Source organism: Trichomonas vaginalis, chromosome V, assembly GCF_026262505.1.
Source record: "Trichomonas vaginalis G3 chromosome V, whole genome shotgun sequence".
NCBI lineage: Eukaryota > Parabasalia > Trichomonadida > Trichomonadidae > Trichomonas > Trichomonas vaginalis.
Genome location: NC_067207.1, coordinates 9,738,870 through 9,754,398, shown reverse-complemented (window position 1 = coordinate 9,754,398; position 15,529 = coordinate 9,738,870). Strand labels below are relative to the sequence as shown.

Here is a 15,529-nt window from a genome sequence, read left to right as displayed (position 1 = left end):
AATAACAAAAAGAGGTTATACAAATCTTGCAGCGGGTTCGGATAGACAGGGAATGAATAGATATGATATCACAACTGACCCCAAAGATGTAGCACAGGTATTCTGTGGAACTGCAGGAAATCATACACATGTTGTAGCTGGTATTACAGACCCAGCAGGTAATGGAAAAGATTATATGCCTCCTTATAACAATGCACGCTTGGATACGAGTTGGTTAAAATCTTTAATTTACATAAATGAGCTTGAAAGAAGTATTCGAACAAACCATGGAGGTCATTTAAGAAGTTCAATGAAGCTGCAAAGAGTTCGGGATTTACTAACAGAGCTGAAGTGAAAAGGTTCTTTGACAAAAATGTTGTACATCAAACAAAAATAAACCCTTACGACTACTTTTTACCAATTACTCCAACACTCCTGACGCATACCAATTTGACACTCTCATTCAAAGCAGAAAAGGAGGACATAAACCATTCCTCATCTTCATAAATGTTAACACTCGTAAAGCATATGCGTATATAATGAGAAATAAAGGAACTCGTGAAGTGTTAAGAGTTTACAAAAGTTTGTAGCAGAACATAGCCCAAGTATTTTAACATCAGACCAAGACGGTGCATACCTCAGCAACGAAATCACAGAATTTCTCATTAAGCATAACATAACTCACTACACTACTGAAGACCATAACCATAACATACTCGGTATCATTAACCGCTTCATAAGGACTCTCAGAGATTTAAAATCAAGAGCGAGACTTTACCGAAGAAACAATGAAACATTTTCTCGAAGTATATAATTCCTCACACATTCTACAACAGGACATACACCAAATTCAATGACACAACAACAAGAAGAAAAGTATATACAAAAGAAACTAAGTCAAACACAAAATATCAGAAATTCAAAACAATTTACCCTCATTCTGGTACAAAGTTCGTGTAGTTCTTGACGACAAACCATTGACAAAGAAACGTTTAAGGTTAAGTCGAAATTATTATATCGTAGACTCTACGCAAGGTAATGGATATCTTATAAAAGCTGCTGACGACTCCATAGCATTTTACCCTCGACATAAATTAGTCGAAAGTAGTAATGGCAAACTTGCTGAAACCATTGACGAAGCAAAGCGAGGAGTGGTTATTGAAATACTTGACTACAACACAAACGATGACACTTATAAAGTAAGATATGAAGGAGGCGTTGAAGATGTTATACCATCTAAGAACTTGAGAGAATCTAAACCAACTCATCTGGGACCATTAGAGCGGGAGTACTGGAAAGATAAAAACATGCCAGAAAGAATAAGAAAATTCTTCTAAACTTTTGTTGGATGTAAATCAGACAAAAATATAATTTAGGTGAAGAGGTGAGATTTCACCTATTTCTCACTCTTTTTTCACCTCTTGAATTTTCATGAATTTTCACAAAAGACCAAAAATAAAGTTAGTTTTATTTTATTTATTTTTTATTTTGTATGTAAAGACAGTAATGTCAGTCGAAGCAAAAACATTCACTAACAAATCTAATGGCGAAACATTCACAAAAGGCACTTATAACGGTATTGAAGTCTTACGTAGAGACAAGGATGGTTACATTAATGCAACAAAGATGGCGAGAGAAGCAGGAAAGTTAAACCATTTAAACAGATTTCTCAATAGTGCTAAAATGCAGGAAATTCTTGAGTTTTGGTTGAAAGAATACGGTCGAGCCAAAAGTGGCTCAACCTCAAAACAAGCATTTTTGAGCTTGCTAAGGGCGTTATGAATGAATTCAAAGGTATTTACATACATGCTGACCTCGTTCATTTTTTGCTGAATGGTGCTCTGTAAAGTATGCATTTTATGTCAAAGATATTATGGACTCCAAGACAAGAAAGTTCATGAGAAGTTAGATGAAGAAGAACTCGAAGATACAGTGGAGAATGCTAAACCTTTGTTCGAAGAAGAAGTTGGAAAATGTGTGAAAAACAATTAGAACATGAACGTGAGATATATTATGGTTATAGAGATTCTCCATACGAACTAGACCAATGGGAACAAGAAAGATTTAAAGAGAGAATTTAGAGAATATGAACTCGCTAAGATAGCATTTGAAGCTGCAGAAAAGAAGTTAAAAGTTTGGGGTCGTTTTGTACAAAAATATTGTGAGTAAATGAACCATTTATTTTTATTGAATTCAGTAAAAATAATGTTTAGGTGAAGAGGTGAGATGTCACCCGTTTTCTCACCTGTTTCTCACCCCAGTTTTTCACAAGCGTTTTACATGAATTGTACGATGTATATTTGAAATCCTAAACAATTTCGTAGCTTCTATTTCTTCTGTCAGTATGTCAAAAGTTTTAACAATGCCGAAAGTTTCTTTATATTTCTTCTTGACGTCAGATAGAAGGAAATCGTCAGCAGTTGGATAGTTTTTGTTCAGAAATGCTAACATGTCCATTTTATTTTCTGCTGGTTTCTCTGCTTCTTTCTTTAAGTCTGCATAGTCGTTTCGCATTCTTTCTATCTCTTTGACGGAGTAGTTATATTTCCTAATTGCTGCTTTACATTTAGAACATTGCGGATTCATTTTTGCGTTATATTCTGAAACCTTACCTGCTAAAACAACTAAGCGTCAATGGTTTTCTTTAACTCAAAAGAGTTGGTCTTATCTGTTCGTTCCATATTTTACCTCTTCTATCTTTATCTCTTATCTGCCATACACATTCAGCAACTAACGAAACAAAGTTATCGTAGGTCTTAAACTCCCCGGATTTATATATGTCAGAAACATTCTTATATACCATGTCGCAATCTTTGTCCATAACCTATGGTTGCAATGAAATCCTAGAAACTCATAGTTTACCTTTCGAATGAACTTCTTTATTTCTACTGAGTCAGTTGGTTTCACTTCTATTTCATCGAATTCAGGAATAGTTAGTTTTTGATGCTGAATTTCAGGTAGTTTAGGTAAATGGTCAATAATGTCCTGCATTTCATAAAGATACTGTTCATTTGTTTTCATCTTTCGCACTACAGTCTAAATTACTTGTTAAAAGTTCTTGCTTTATCTTCTGGATTTTTGTTTCGAAAGTATATGAAGAAGGAATGAAGCTTTTCATCTCTACTAACATAGATGTTGGATTCATGACTAACGAGTTTGGTGAAGTTGTTGTGGACAGAGTCCCGCCGTTCGCGGCTTGAATTGTTGTTGTGCCGATTGTTGAAATCATATCTTTACATACAAAATAAAAAATAAATAAAAATAAAACTAACGTTATTTTTCTATCTTAAGGAAATTCATGAAAATTCAAGAGACCCAAAGGGTCTGAGCCGCTAAGCGGCGAGGGTGAGAAATTAGGTGAAAAAGAGGTGACATCTCACCTCTTCACCTATAATATATTTTTGGTCATTTACACTCATTTACGAAGAAGTTATGACAAAGCATTTACGAAAAGTTATGACAAAGTCACGAGGGTGAAAAAAGAGGTGAGAAAACAGGTGACATCTCACCTCTTCACCTAAATTATATTTTAGGTCAAAGCTTCCACGAGAGAAAAGATTCCTCATTCGCTAAGGATTCCAAAAAATGAAAAATCATTGATTTCGGCTGAGAAAAAACAGCAAAACCCTTCTTCCACGGGAACAAAGAAATAAAGAAGAAATAAAGAAGAAATAAAGTAAATTTTTTTTATTCCCGTGGAAGATAGAGCACTTTTATGATACTTTTTATTCACGACAAACAAGACAAATAAAGAAAATAAGAAAATACGGCGCTGTCGCGGTTCGAACCACAGACCTTGACCCCTCCATAACACCACCTAGACCACTGTGCTACGTAGCCTGTCGACATAAGATTTTATAAATTGCATATTTGACGTAAATTTATTTCCATCTGGCTTCCCACCGCATAAGATATTCATACGTGTTTGTAAGACATTCATTAAACTTCTTTTCTATTGCATCTAATCTTGCGTTATTTTTTTCAATAGCTTGTCTGTATTCTTCATCATCTCCAGCAGTGTTTGGGTCTTCACGTTTAAAAATTCATTGTTACCAATTTTTTATCTACAAATTTTATTAGTGTTTCATTCACTTCGTTATGATAACGGTCATATTCTTTCAATACGTAAGTGAAGACAAAATGCGTCGTACCTTCAATCTTAAAGCTTAAAGAACTTTCAACACAGTTTTGAGGGTCTGTCAGTGCGTCAATGAGATAGTATTCGAAGTCAGTCAATAATCTTTTTAAAGTCATTTCATACAGGATAAAATTTAATGTTGTGAAGAATAGTGTTTATCTCAGAAAAAATAAAGTTAGTTTTTATTTATTTATTTTTTATCCTGTATGTAAGAACAGTAATGTCAACATTAGAGAACACAACAACTGCTATCGTTCATGAAGCCATAAATGAAGAATACGAATACATACAATATAACAAACAATTGAGACTCATTCGTTCAGTCAAAAGATGATATGTATCAAATGCAAAGTATTTTGACGGCTTGTTTTGCTCCAGATACTAAGCTTCCTAAAGACTGGTTTAGGAACCAAAGCACTATTGAACTATTAAATGTAGCACAGCGAGACATACTTTTTTCTGAAAACAGCGAAGCACAGCGAGTGGGTATAAAACCCCAGTCGCCAAAACTCTATGAAAACCGTGAAAAATTGCCAAACGGTTTGAGAGGATATTATGTTCATAGACTTCTCGTAAATGTGTAGCAATGTGGGCTTCACCTCGTTATGCTTGGTATGTTTGTAAACTTCTTGACGAAATTCATAGACAAGAACGTGGAGAGATGAAAAAAACTTCAAGCAAAAGATGAAGTCATTGAATCCAAAGACAAAAGCATACAGAAAAGAATACCGCGTTCAGTACCAAAAGGAAAGGAAAAAGTTATAAGTATATGATTTATACTGAAGAGTTGGAGAATGAAGAAGATAAAGATATGGTTATGTTGCATTTAGTCAGAAGAAACAACAAAAGCTTTTACGACCTTGCTAAAATATATAAATCTGACAGAAACTGGTTCTATCGTGAAAACTTACCGATTTCAATGACACCGAATGAGCAAATAAAAGAAATTGTCAAAAATACTCTTCCTCAAACACACTATGAACATCAAAGGTTGCACAATACTTACATTCAAAGAAGACTTAACATTACTGAAGGAAAAAATAACAGAATATTTCGATAACTTCAAAGAGGAAGAATGAAGTCACGACAACATTAACGAAGAAGTCACGACAACATTAACGAAGAGAGAATGAGGTGAAAAAACAGACCAAAGGGTCAGAGCCGCAAAGCGGCTAGGTGATATTTCACCACTTCACCAAAAATATATTTTTGGTTAAATAGCTTCAGGGTCAATTTCTTCAACCATTTCACTTCCTTCGTCAATGTCAATTGAAGCTTCTTCAACCTTTGGTAAGAACTTTTGTATAACATCTTTGTTCGTTATTGTCTTCAGAGATGAAGGATAATATTTCACAGATGTTTCACCCTTCTTAATATTCTTTCTGTTCGGAAAGATTCATAGCAATACTGAAGAAGTCAATGTTGGAGTTCTTTATGACAGTATAGTGTGTATCTTTGACATTCACGAAGAAACCCTTTTTTTCAAAACTACTGCTAACTCTTGTGAAGTATAACGTTTGCGGTCAATGACGATAGCTAATGGTCTGACATACTGACCAAACTTAGATTCTTTCACAAACTTCTTGTTAAAGATAACATTAACGTTTGAAGCATTATTGAACTCATTCTTGATGGCAGTAGCGAGAGCATTGTATGAAAAGAACTTGCAATCTTGCATGTGTTTCATTAAAATAAAAATATTAAATTATTTTGAAAAATAACTTAAAAAAAATCTAATCTAATTTTTTCAAAAAATATTTTTTTATTTCCTACTAAAGATGTATCGGAAGTTGTCTAAGTTAGAACACTCGGAAATAAAACAACTTCTTACAGAAGCTAATATAGATGTTGCAAAGCATTACGCAACAAACAAAAAAGCACTCGCTGACTTCATTAAAGACTATAATGGTGCAATAAGTTATGATAGAATTCATGAGTTCATTAATAACAAAACATTTCCTTTAAATGACGTTGCTATTGACTTATATCATAGACGTTCAATACCTCATGAAGTAAGAAGAGAGATGTTTGACATAACAAAGCCGCATGACGGCGCGGGCGTAGCCCATGCAAACGTTGGTGAAACAAGAAGAAGAGACGACACACTGAAACAACAGAGAAGAGAGATGTTTAAGAGCGCTATAGAACAAGTTCGCAAAGCTAACGATGTCATTCGTTCCATTGACGACAAACCAAAAGAAGGTGAGAGATGGTTAAAGAAAGATGAAGAGAAAGGAAGAGAATGTGAAGTCAGGCAATAGACTCATTGACTTTAACATCGAAGCTTTAGATGAACCAAACAGAGACTACTTACACAAACATTTCGGTAAGGTTTTCATGAGACTCTTAGAGAAAATTAAAATAAACTCGCAACAGAGATGGATGGTATGTTATAAACTTGGTGGAAAGTATGAATGTTCTACGTTAAACCTCAATATATTGGAACATTACTACATCAGCTCTTGAAGGAGAACTTTATATCAGAGATAGAAGCAAATGCTGCAGGTATTGTTGAAATGCACTATGACTTCTTCTTGACAAACATAAAGAATCTTACTGAAATAAAGATGTATGATTTAACAGAATATGAAGGCTTAACGATGTCAGATGTAAAGAAAGGCAAACCAAAAAAGAGACCATATAGAGATGAAAGCACACTGACAAATGACCAGAAAGCCATTTTGGAAGCTCTTAAGCAAACAGGAAACCCAGCACTTATAGAAAGCTTTTGGAAAGATAATGGTGAAAAGAAGTTTTATAAGAAGAGAAGCGGTCAGTTCTGGAAGTATCTTTGCACATTACCTATAAATCTTGAACGCTACCAAATCTTCAATGAACTGAACAAAAGAACTGCAACACTTATGACAGAGGACAATTGTTTCGTTTATGCTTGCATTCAGGCTGGAGTAAATGAAGAAACTATTGACCACATGAGAGAAGTCATTCGTGTTAGAGACTTTCCTCAAAGTAAAGTACAAGAAATTTCTGACGCAACAGGTATAGCATTTAATGTTACCATTGGTTATTTCAATGACTCAAGACATAATGAAATAAAGAGATATATACCAAAGAATGCGAAACTGTTAGAACTATTGACTTACTTCTTGTTGAAGACCACTACATGCTAAATGAAAGATTACCAATGACAACATACTTCATTCGAAACTATAAAGAAATTCTCAAAGCTTGTGGTGGAATGAACATTGAGAAACAGATGAAGATTTATACAAAGAGAGAAGATAAATATGTAGTTCGTTATGATAGAACAACACCGTTATGGGATGTTATGAAAACATTGTGGGAGTGCAAATATTTCGAACCTATTTCTTATGGAGAACTTTTCACATATACTACTGACTTATATAAACAGAACCTTGCACCATTTAAAGATTTGACATATGCTCCAAAGTATTGTGTACAACTGAAGAAGAAAGCAGAGTCAAAAGAAGTAAATAAAGCTAAATGTAAATTCATACCTGAGCACGTTTTCTTTGCTGACTTTGAGTGTAGTACGGATGGCTTTCATAAAGCTTTTAACATCTGTTATGACAGTGAAGATGGTTCAGTTAGTGAAAGCATTTGGGGTCAAAACTGTGCAACAGAATTTTTGGAAAGACTTCCTGACAAGAGTTTAATATATTTCCATAACCTCAGTTATGATATAAACTTCATCTTAAGACACATGACAGAAGTGAAAGGAACTCCCATCATTAAAGGTTCACGAACATTGCAAATAACTGGTTTATATAAAGGACGGGCAATTATTATAAAAGACTCTTACAGTGTTATAAATAAGACTTAAACTATTTCCTGCTATGTTTAACTTACAAACAGGACCGAAAGAAGTATTTCCATATAACTACTACAGCAGTGTTTTGTTAGCAAATGACAACAGAACTGGTGTCATTTCTGAAGCATGTAAGTTTATCCATGATGCAGATACATTTATGAAAAACATAGATTCCATCAAAGGTTGCAGAATAGATGAAAACCACTTCGACTTAGAAAAATATAGCACGTTTACTGCAAACAAGATGTAAGAATTTAAGAGAAGGTTTTGTAAAGTTCCGCAATGACTTATTGAAAGAGTTTGATTTAAACGTTTATGACTACGTTAGTATTTGTTCTATTGCTAACAAATTGTTTGAGAACAGAGTATACTTCCCGAATGGAAATCTTTATGACCTCTCAAATAAACCAAGAGAATTTATTTCGAGATGCATTCAAGGTGGAAGATGTATGTTGTCAGATAACATGAAACAAAAGAGCAAAAAGAAACTCATTGCTGACTTAGACACTATTTCATTATATCCTTCAGCTATAGCAAGACTTTATACTTTAGAAGGAATTCCAAAAGTATTGAAGGAAGAAATGTTAAGCACAGAGTATCTCATGAGACATTTATTCGATGACGACCAAAAGGAACCCATTGGTGAAAAGTTTATGTCTGGCTTCTTTGTTCTCATTAAGATAACAGAGATTGGTATACCCAGACACTTTCATTTAATAGTTTGCGACCCTGAACTAAATCCAGAACTTAACGTTCCAAGAAGTTCAAACACTTGCTGTCTCATGTATGTTGACCATATAACATTACAAGACCTCATAAAATATCAAGGTGTCAAATGTGAAGTGTTGCAAGGATACTATTACGATGGAAACAGAGATATGAGAATAAGAGATGAAGTAAAGAAGTTGTTTGAGTTAAGGTTAAAGTATAAGAAAGAAGGAAACCCCTTACAAGAAATTATAAAACTCATTCTGAACAGCATTTATGGCAAAACTATTCTATCTCCTATTGAGTCAAAAATAACCATAGTAAATGACAAAGATGCTATAAGATATGCTATAAGAAATTACAACCATATAGTGAAGTTCGAAGGTTTGGATGGTTCAGATAAAACTATTTTCAAGCTAACGAAAAGCATTTGCAGACACTTTAACTTCTGTCCACTTGGTGTTAATATTCTGTCTATGTCAAAACGTATTATGAATGAAGTATTCTGTACTGCAGAGGACATGGGTCTTCAAATATTTTACCAGGATACCGACAGTATGCACTTATATAATGAAGACATCCCAAAGCTTGCAGCAGAGTTTAAGAAGAGATATGGTCGCGAACTTATAGGAAAGAACCTTGGTCAATTTCATAGCGACTTTGCAGAAATAACACCTGGAAAACAAAGTTTAGCTTATAAAAGTATTTTCTGTGGAAAGAAGACCTACATAGACTTACTCACTAACGATTTAAATGAAGTTGCATTTCACTGCAGAATGAAAGGCGTGAAGCAAGATGTTATTGCTTTAACCGCTAATGAAATGTTTCCTGAAGCTATACAATGCTATTACAATGAAGATAAGAACATTCACATACCTGTTGGAACATATGACAAAACTCTGAGTTCAGTTTAATGAAACTTTACAAAGCACTTTATGACGGTCAAGAGATTGCATTCGACTTATGTAAGTCATGTCAACCTTGCTTTGCTGAAAAGTTCAACTTTTCAATAACGACTAAAACAAGCTTTATTCGTAAGTTGAAGTTCTGAGGTCATGGGCTTCGCCCTTGCCGCTAGCGGCTTATTTTTGTCAGCAATGAGGTCATGAATGAGGTCATGAATGAGGTCATTCGTGATAAAAATAAAGCTAGCGTAGATTTTACAATACTGCGATGGTAGAGTTTAAGAGTTGTGCTTCAATGTAGAGACAGTCCTTCCCATCTGGAGGCAAGAACACTGGACATTTATGGTCATGAGTGGAGAACATGTCTATCCAAAACTCACGATTGAAGCCAGTTAATTTATAGTATTTAGGGTTAGGAAGTGGTGAAGTTCTTGTATGACCAATGAACTCATTTTCAACGCCTTTGGCTATATTAGAGTAAAGTATTGCTTGCTTTCTATCCCAAATGCCAGGTGTTACAATCTTTGAAAATTCATTTTTCCTCGGAAGCATTGCATCATAATTGAAAACATTCTTAAAATCATCACTTGGTTCGGAGATTTGAAATCTTATACGTAATGGATTTTCTTTCTTTTTAGCGACTTCATTGAATGGTGAGAATACAATGAATTGACAGTCATGAGTTCCATCTTCATTTTCATTAAATTCATAATGAAAGTCTATAAGTTGTGGCTGACTACCTTCTTCCTTCAGTTGTGCAAGAAACTCACGTAAAGGCTGTAAAGTTTGTACTTCAATGTTGAACTTTTTCTCGAACATCTCATTAAATGAAATCATACATTGCAACAATGTTGTATCGTCTTTAAAGTATTTGTATATGTGAATGTTTTGGGCGCTTAAAGACTGTTCGTCATTTTCTATCTCGACTTGAAGTATAAAGTCAACCTTTCTGAAATCACGTGTTATATACATAGATGTTATGCCAATGTACTTCTCTTCATTTATGTTCACAATCCAGTCTGTTGGAAACTTAAACGTTACTCTGTTCCCCTTTATTTTGACGTCAGGGTTTTCACTACTGAACGCAACAGATAAAGGTATTTGTCTATACATTTAGTTCGGATAAAAATAAACCATTTACTCTTTCTTTGCTTCAGCTTCTTTAGCTTTTGCTTCTTCTCTAGCTTTCTTTGCCAGCAAACGTGGGTTCTTTTGTCTTCCAGCAGCTAATGCAGCAAGTTGTTTTTCACTAAGTTTTCTCTTTGGTCTCTCTGGCTTTTGTTCTTGTTTTTGTTCCTTCAGTTCGGATAAAATTTGCTCACGAATTTCTTTCTTCAATGCTTCAACATCTATGACACCTTGGGTCTTGTCCGTAGGACTTGTCTGAGTCATTTGATTGCAGATAAAAAACAAAATTAAAACTTTAACCGATGTAAAATGAGCTTGTCAAAATCAGAGCGAGAGTCTATTATATTAAATGACGCCAGAGGAATACAACATCCTTTCTATTACGTAAGTCAGAGTAAAGATGGTAAAATATATGTAAGAAAAAGAAAGGTTCCATTAGCGAATGCAGAAAGCGACAACATTAATGTGCATGGCAAGGGTGAAGCCCACGAAGCCCATATAAAACCTTCTGTTCAAACTGAAAAGTCAATAGAACAAGAAGAAAAGAAGCCAGATGTTCTTTCAATAACGAACCAAGAGCTTATTGCAAAGTTCGTGAATTTCATTGAAAAGCAAACCGAGTCAAAGAACCCTGACCCGCCAGTGAAAGAAGTTGAGACAAAAGAGAATGTACAGTTCATTGAAAATGTCAAGAAACAACTTCCACCACGAATGCCAAGAAGAAGAGTGAGAATAATGAAGTAAATAGATATTTTTATCTGAAGTAAATACATGCAGAACGAACAGCTAAACGAATTTACTCCAGCAGAGCATATTCATCAGATTCGCTCATATTTCGATATCATAGACAATGCAGTTCAAATTGGTGACACTAATAGAAAATATTCTGACGCAAAGATTCCATCACAACCTGGAACTGCTAAAGATAACACATGGGTAACATTCAATCTCTCACCTCCTGGTGAAAATATGTTGGACCTTTACAATACATTCATTACGTATAAAATGGAAGGTCAATTTATTGTAGATAAAGAAATTGGTTCAGGTTCCAATAAAACAAACCCACCAGGATTTTGGATTGGTTTCGATGACGCTTTCTATGCAGTTGCTGGATATCAAATCCTTGCAAATGGTCGTATCGTATATTCTCAAGACAACGCAAGAGAAGAAGCATATATAACTTCAAACTCACAAACTACCGAACAAATAAAGAAAGTAGATGTTTTCTCAAAGACTCGACATGAAGATGTATGGAGTCATTCGGGAACATGCAGAACAGGACAAATTGTTAGTGGTCCAATTACAGCAGGAAAATCATTTGATTTTAAGCTTCGTTTAAGAATTCCTGTTAGAAGATTCCTTCCATTAGAAGCTATTCGATTTATTCCAGCTTTTGCTGGTAACATTCAGCTTAAAGTAAAGTTCAGTAGCGACGCCTTACAATGCACATCTATATCTGTAAATGATATCATTGCTTTCAATCCAACTCTTAAAGTTGCATTTGCTTCAGATTCAAATCCACCGACAAATAAATTTGTTCCATGGAATGAACCATTCACTATGATAACGAAGGCAGTAGAAGCTAGTGGAACAGTTACTATTACAACTGTAAACCAGCAACTATTTCGAACAAAGATGGATTTTAGTGAATGTTTCATTCATCCAAAGTCATTCTCTTTAGACCCTAACATTTATACAGAACTTGTAGAACATTATACAAACGAGGCTTTATGTTTTCCTGTTAAAGTTATGGATTGGATTCCTATGGACGGTTCATTCTCAAAGAATACAGATAGTTCAAGTGCAACATTTACAGCAGCTTATACGCCTATTAATGTTAAAAGTATTTGGGCACTATTTAGAAAGAAAGACAACTATTATGTTAATTTTGAGAACCCTAAGTTTAAATATCTTCAGCTTTCCATGGGAGCTTATGGAAATATGCCTGCAGAACCTGAAAAATCATATGGACCTGTATTTTATGAAATGGTTGCGAACGCTTGCAATACAAACAATGATATGATTGGATTTAATGAAGATGTTATGAGGTCATTGGTGGATGATGGTAGTGTGGAACATAAATGGGATAGCTATGACAACACACATTTCTTATGTGGTTTTCCAACAGAAGTGGATTTTTGCTTCCAGCAAGGTCAAACATCTACTGCTCCAATAACATACAAATTGTCTGTTAAAGGACCTATTGAACTAGCAACTGAAAACGTACCAAAGCCACTTATTGGATTTATGAGGGATTGTTGCTTTGCCATTCAGGTGCGTGCTAATGGAATCCCAATAATAAGATTAGATGACTATAACTTAGCTACGGACGACAGTGAGGAATAAATGATGAACGTTTATTTTTAAAGCTTATAAATGAGTTCTTCATCAAGCTCTCGTGAACCTTCACCATCTGTGAAACAAACTTTACCAAACGATTATGGAGCACCTATTGAATATTTCTTACGAGCTGCACAATGGCAAAGAGCAGTTTCACCAAGGTTAGGTGTTCCACCAGCTCCTGTCAAAAATAGCATTTGGTCAAGTCCTTATATAAGATATGGTCTCCCACTAGGTTTGCTAGCTACAGCAGGAGCAGTTATGATGTTGAAAAGAAATAAAGCAAATGTTATAAATAATACTGAAGTAGCTGAAGTTAAACAAACTCCAACACATTCGCCAAAACCAACGCCTTCACAAACAACACCTTCAATGACTCCTGAACCTATGGAAGTACAAACTCCTGTTCAAAAGTCAACTCCAAAACCGACTCCAACATTTAAACCAGAACCTACTCCTCAAATAAATCGTAAAACTCCTGCGTTTCCTTACTGAAAAAATAACGTTATTTTTATTTAATATTAAAATTTTTATTTGATTGAAATGACGACTAAAGTCACTGAAGCAATGAAACAAAAATTTTTGGTAGAATACATTAAATCAGGAACTATTCCAGAAGGTTTTTACGTTCATACTATGAAGGATGGTAGAGTTCAGTTTAGAAAGATAAAGCAACCATTAGATAAAGAAGGTATATTAAGGAAGATTAAACTTCATGAGGACAACATTGCTGAACTTAAGAAGAAGTTAGAAGAGTTGGAGAAAGCAGACGACAGAGAGTTATAAAGCAATGAATTCAACGGGTGAAAAAAGAGACCCAAAGGGTCAGAGCCGCAAAGCGGCTAGGTGAAAAAAGAGGTGAGATTTCACCACTTCACCTAAATTTATTTTTGCGCTATGTTTTCATACGTGTGAGGATGGTGATATCATTAATTTTTAAATAAATGTGGGAACAAAAATATAACATTTCTACTCAGCAGGAATGAGACCCTTACTGACTATGTATTCGTTTAATGCTTGATGAAAACAATGGTACATATTATCGTATGGGTATACACAACGTCTGTTTCCATCGTCGTCGTATATGTAGAGCTCAAATCCAGTCCAACCTTCTTTTGTACAATATGTAGCTTTATTTAAGTATGCATTTATGTAGATAAGGCAATTTTCTTCATCGCTCCAGAAATAATTTTTGTTCTTTGTTGAAATAGTTTTCGTTCCTCTGCGACCATAAGGAATGTATGCAATGAACTTTGCGTCATAAGGGATTGTAATATATTCAGGGTTTCTTTCATCGTCAATGGGTCTGTCTTTGTTAAAATGCATGTTTCTCAGTTTTACTTGAGTTTTGAATAGTTCACGGAAACGTTCTGGGAAAGAGTCATAGTAAATGTAGTCGGACATGTCTTTGTAATGAAATAAAAAATTTAAAAAAAATAAAAATAAGGTTATTTTTATTTAGTGAGGACGGTAGGGAATTCGTTAGTGAAGTCGTTAGTGAAGTCGTTTATGTATCAGATGGTTTTGTAAATATTTAAGGTTAAGTTGGTGTTTGTGTTTGTGTTGTAAAATATACGTTATCGGTTTCGTAAAGTGTCAAAACCGTTAAGTTGTGTACGGAGGCGCGCAGTGCCACAGTACCCAAGTTAGGGATACTAACTGCTTTAACTGATTCTTCAATTAAACCGTATCCTGGTGTAATGCATTTATCCTCTAAAACTTCCATCTTTGTGCATGAAATAATAACGTCATCAACTGTTGCGTCAGCAGATGTAGCGGCTAAGCTTGTAATTAATTTGGCAGGAAGTCCGATTTGTTGGAATTTGCGATCATATTTATAAACATGATTCATAATCTTTTCATAATTTTCATCAGTTATCTTTTCATAAACGTAATTTTGTAAATCAGCAACTCTTAACGGGTCAACCTGACAAAATACTAAAGTATCCCTGAAAACATAATATTTAAGAATGATATCACCAAATGATTTAGGATAATCATCGAACGCCTGAAATGCTAACAAATCATTTACTGGAATAATCATATCAAAAGTGATATCAACTTCTTCATTTGCTTTCTTGAAAACTTCTGAAGGGTCAATATATTTACCACATACTGAGTTATCATATTTTTGAACATTATTATATAACGAATGAACAAACTTTTTAACTTTCCTTTCTGATTTTGGTTTATATGTTGCAAATGCGAAAGATTCACGGGCGCAATCCATCTGAAGATAACCGGCATCACCTCTTTCAGTTTCTACTTCTAATTGTTTAAAGCTTTGATTTGATGATTTGTAACCAACGAATAAACGCATGCATTTAAAAGCGGCATCACATGTGAAAGCTTTATTTGAAACTAGAGTTGCTTTAACTTTGCGTTTAATATATGTGTCACCTAATTGGTTCACATCATGAGCCGGATTTGTAATTCTTAAATGAGTTTGTTTATCATCAAAATATGGAGCATCAGAGTCATAGCATGAACTTTCAAGTTCTCTATAATATCTTCTACCGTCATTCTTTGCGAATATTTCAT

The 15,529-nt window shown here is 34.5% G+C and overlaps 6 protein-coding genes and 3 pseudogenes across 9 annotated transcripts, besides 2 other annotated features; 6 read left to right on the top strand and 3 right to left on the bottom strand.

Annotated features, from left to right (window-relative positions):
• Window positions 1–14,649: part of a mobile genetic element that runs on past the window's edge.
• On the top strand, window positions 1,867–2,148 carry TVAGG3_0308290 (annotated as a pseudogene). The gene has a single exon. A coding segment is annotated over exon 1 (282 nt).
• Window positions 4,887–5,196, top strand: TVAGG3_0308280 (annotated as a pseudogene). The gene has a single exon. A coding segment is annotated over exon 1 (310 nt).
• Window positions 9,107–9,666, top strand: TVAGG3_0308270 (annotated as a pseudogene). The gene has a single exon. A coding segment is annotated over exon 1 (560 nt).
• On the bottom strand, window positions 9,776–10,633 carry TVAGG3_0308260 (uncharacterized protein; the record flags this gene model as incomplete). Its single annotated transcript, XM_051229744.1, has 1 exon — window positions 9,776–10,633. The coding sequence occupies one exon, from the start codon at window positions 10,631–10,633 to the stop codon at window positions 9,776–9,778; it is 858 nt and encodes a 285-aa protein (XP_051099474.1).
• Window positions 10,658–10,912, bottom strand: TVAGG3_0308250 (uncharacterized protein; the record flags this gene model as incomplete). The annotated part of the gene is made up of 1 exon (XM_051229743.1): window positions 10,658–10,912. One exon carries the CDS (start codon window positions 10,910–10,912, stop codon window positions 10,658–10,660), a length of 255 nt encoding a protein of 84 aa, XP_051099473.1.
• TVAGG3_0308240 (uncharacterized protein) lies at window positions 12,635–12,994 on the top strand (the record flags this gene model as incomplete). Its single annotated transcript, XM_051229742.1, has 1 exon — window positions 12,635–12,994. The coding sequence occupies one exon, from the start codon at window positions 12,635–12,637 to the stop codon at window positions 12,992–12,994; it is 360 nt and encodes a 119-aa protein (XP_051099472.1).
• On the top strand, window positions 13,025–13,483 carry TVAGG3_0308230 (repellent protein 1 family; the record flags this gene model as incomplete). The annotated part of the gene is made up of 1 exon (XM_051229741.1): window positions 13,025–13,483. The coding sequence occupies one exon, from the start codon at window positions 13,025–13,027 to the stop codon at window positions 13,481–13,483; it is 459 nt and encodes a 152-aa protein (XP_051099471.1).
• TVAGG3_0308220 (uncharacterized protein) lies at window positions 13,532–13,774 on the top strand (the record flags this gene model as incomplete). Its single annotated transcript, XM_051229740.1, has 1 exon — window positions 13,532–13,774. One exon carries the CDS (start codon window positions 13,532–13,534, stop codon window positions 13,772–13,774), a length of 243 nt encoding a protein of 80 aa, XP_051099470.1.
• TVAGG3_0308210 (uncharacterized protein) lies at window positions 13,958–14,392 on the bottom strand (the record flags this gene model as incomplete). The annotated part of the gene is made up of 1 exon (XM_051229739.1): window positions 13,958–14,392. The coding sequence occupies one exon, from the start codon at window positions 14,390–14,392 to the stop codon at window positions 13,958–13,960; it is 435 nt and encodes a 144-aa protein (XP_051099469.1).
• Window positions 14,393–14,649: a terminal%2Cinverted (terminal inverted repeat of Maverick-2 transposon ID:TVAGG3_0308200).
• Window positions 14,650–15,529: the final 880 nt, after the last annotated feature.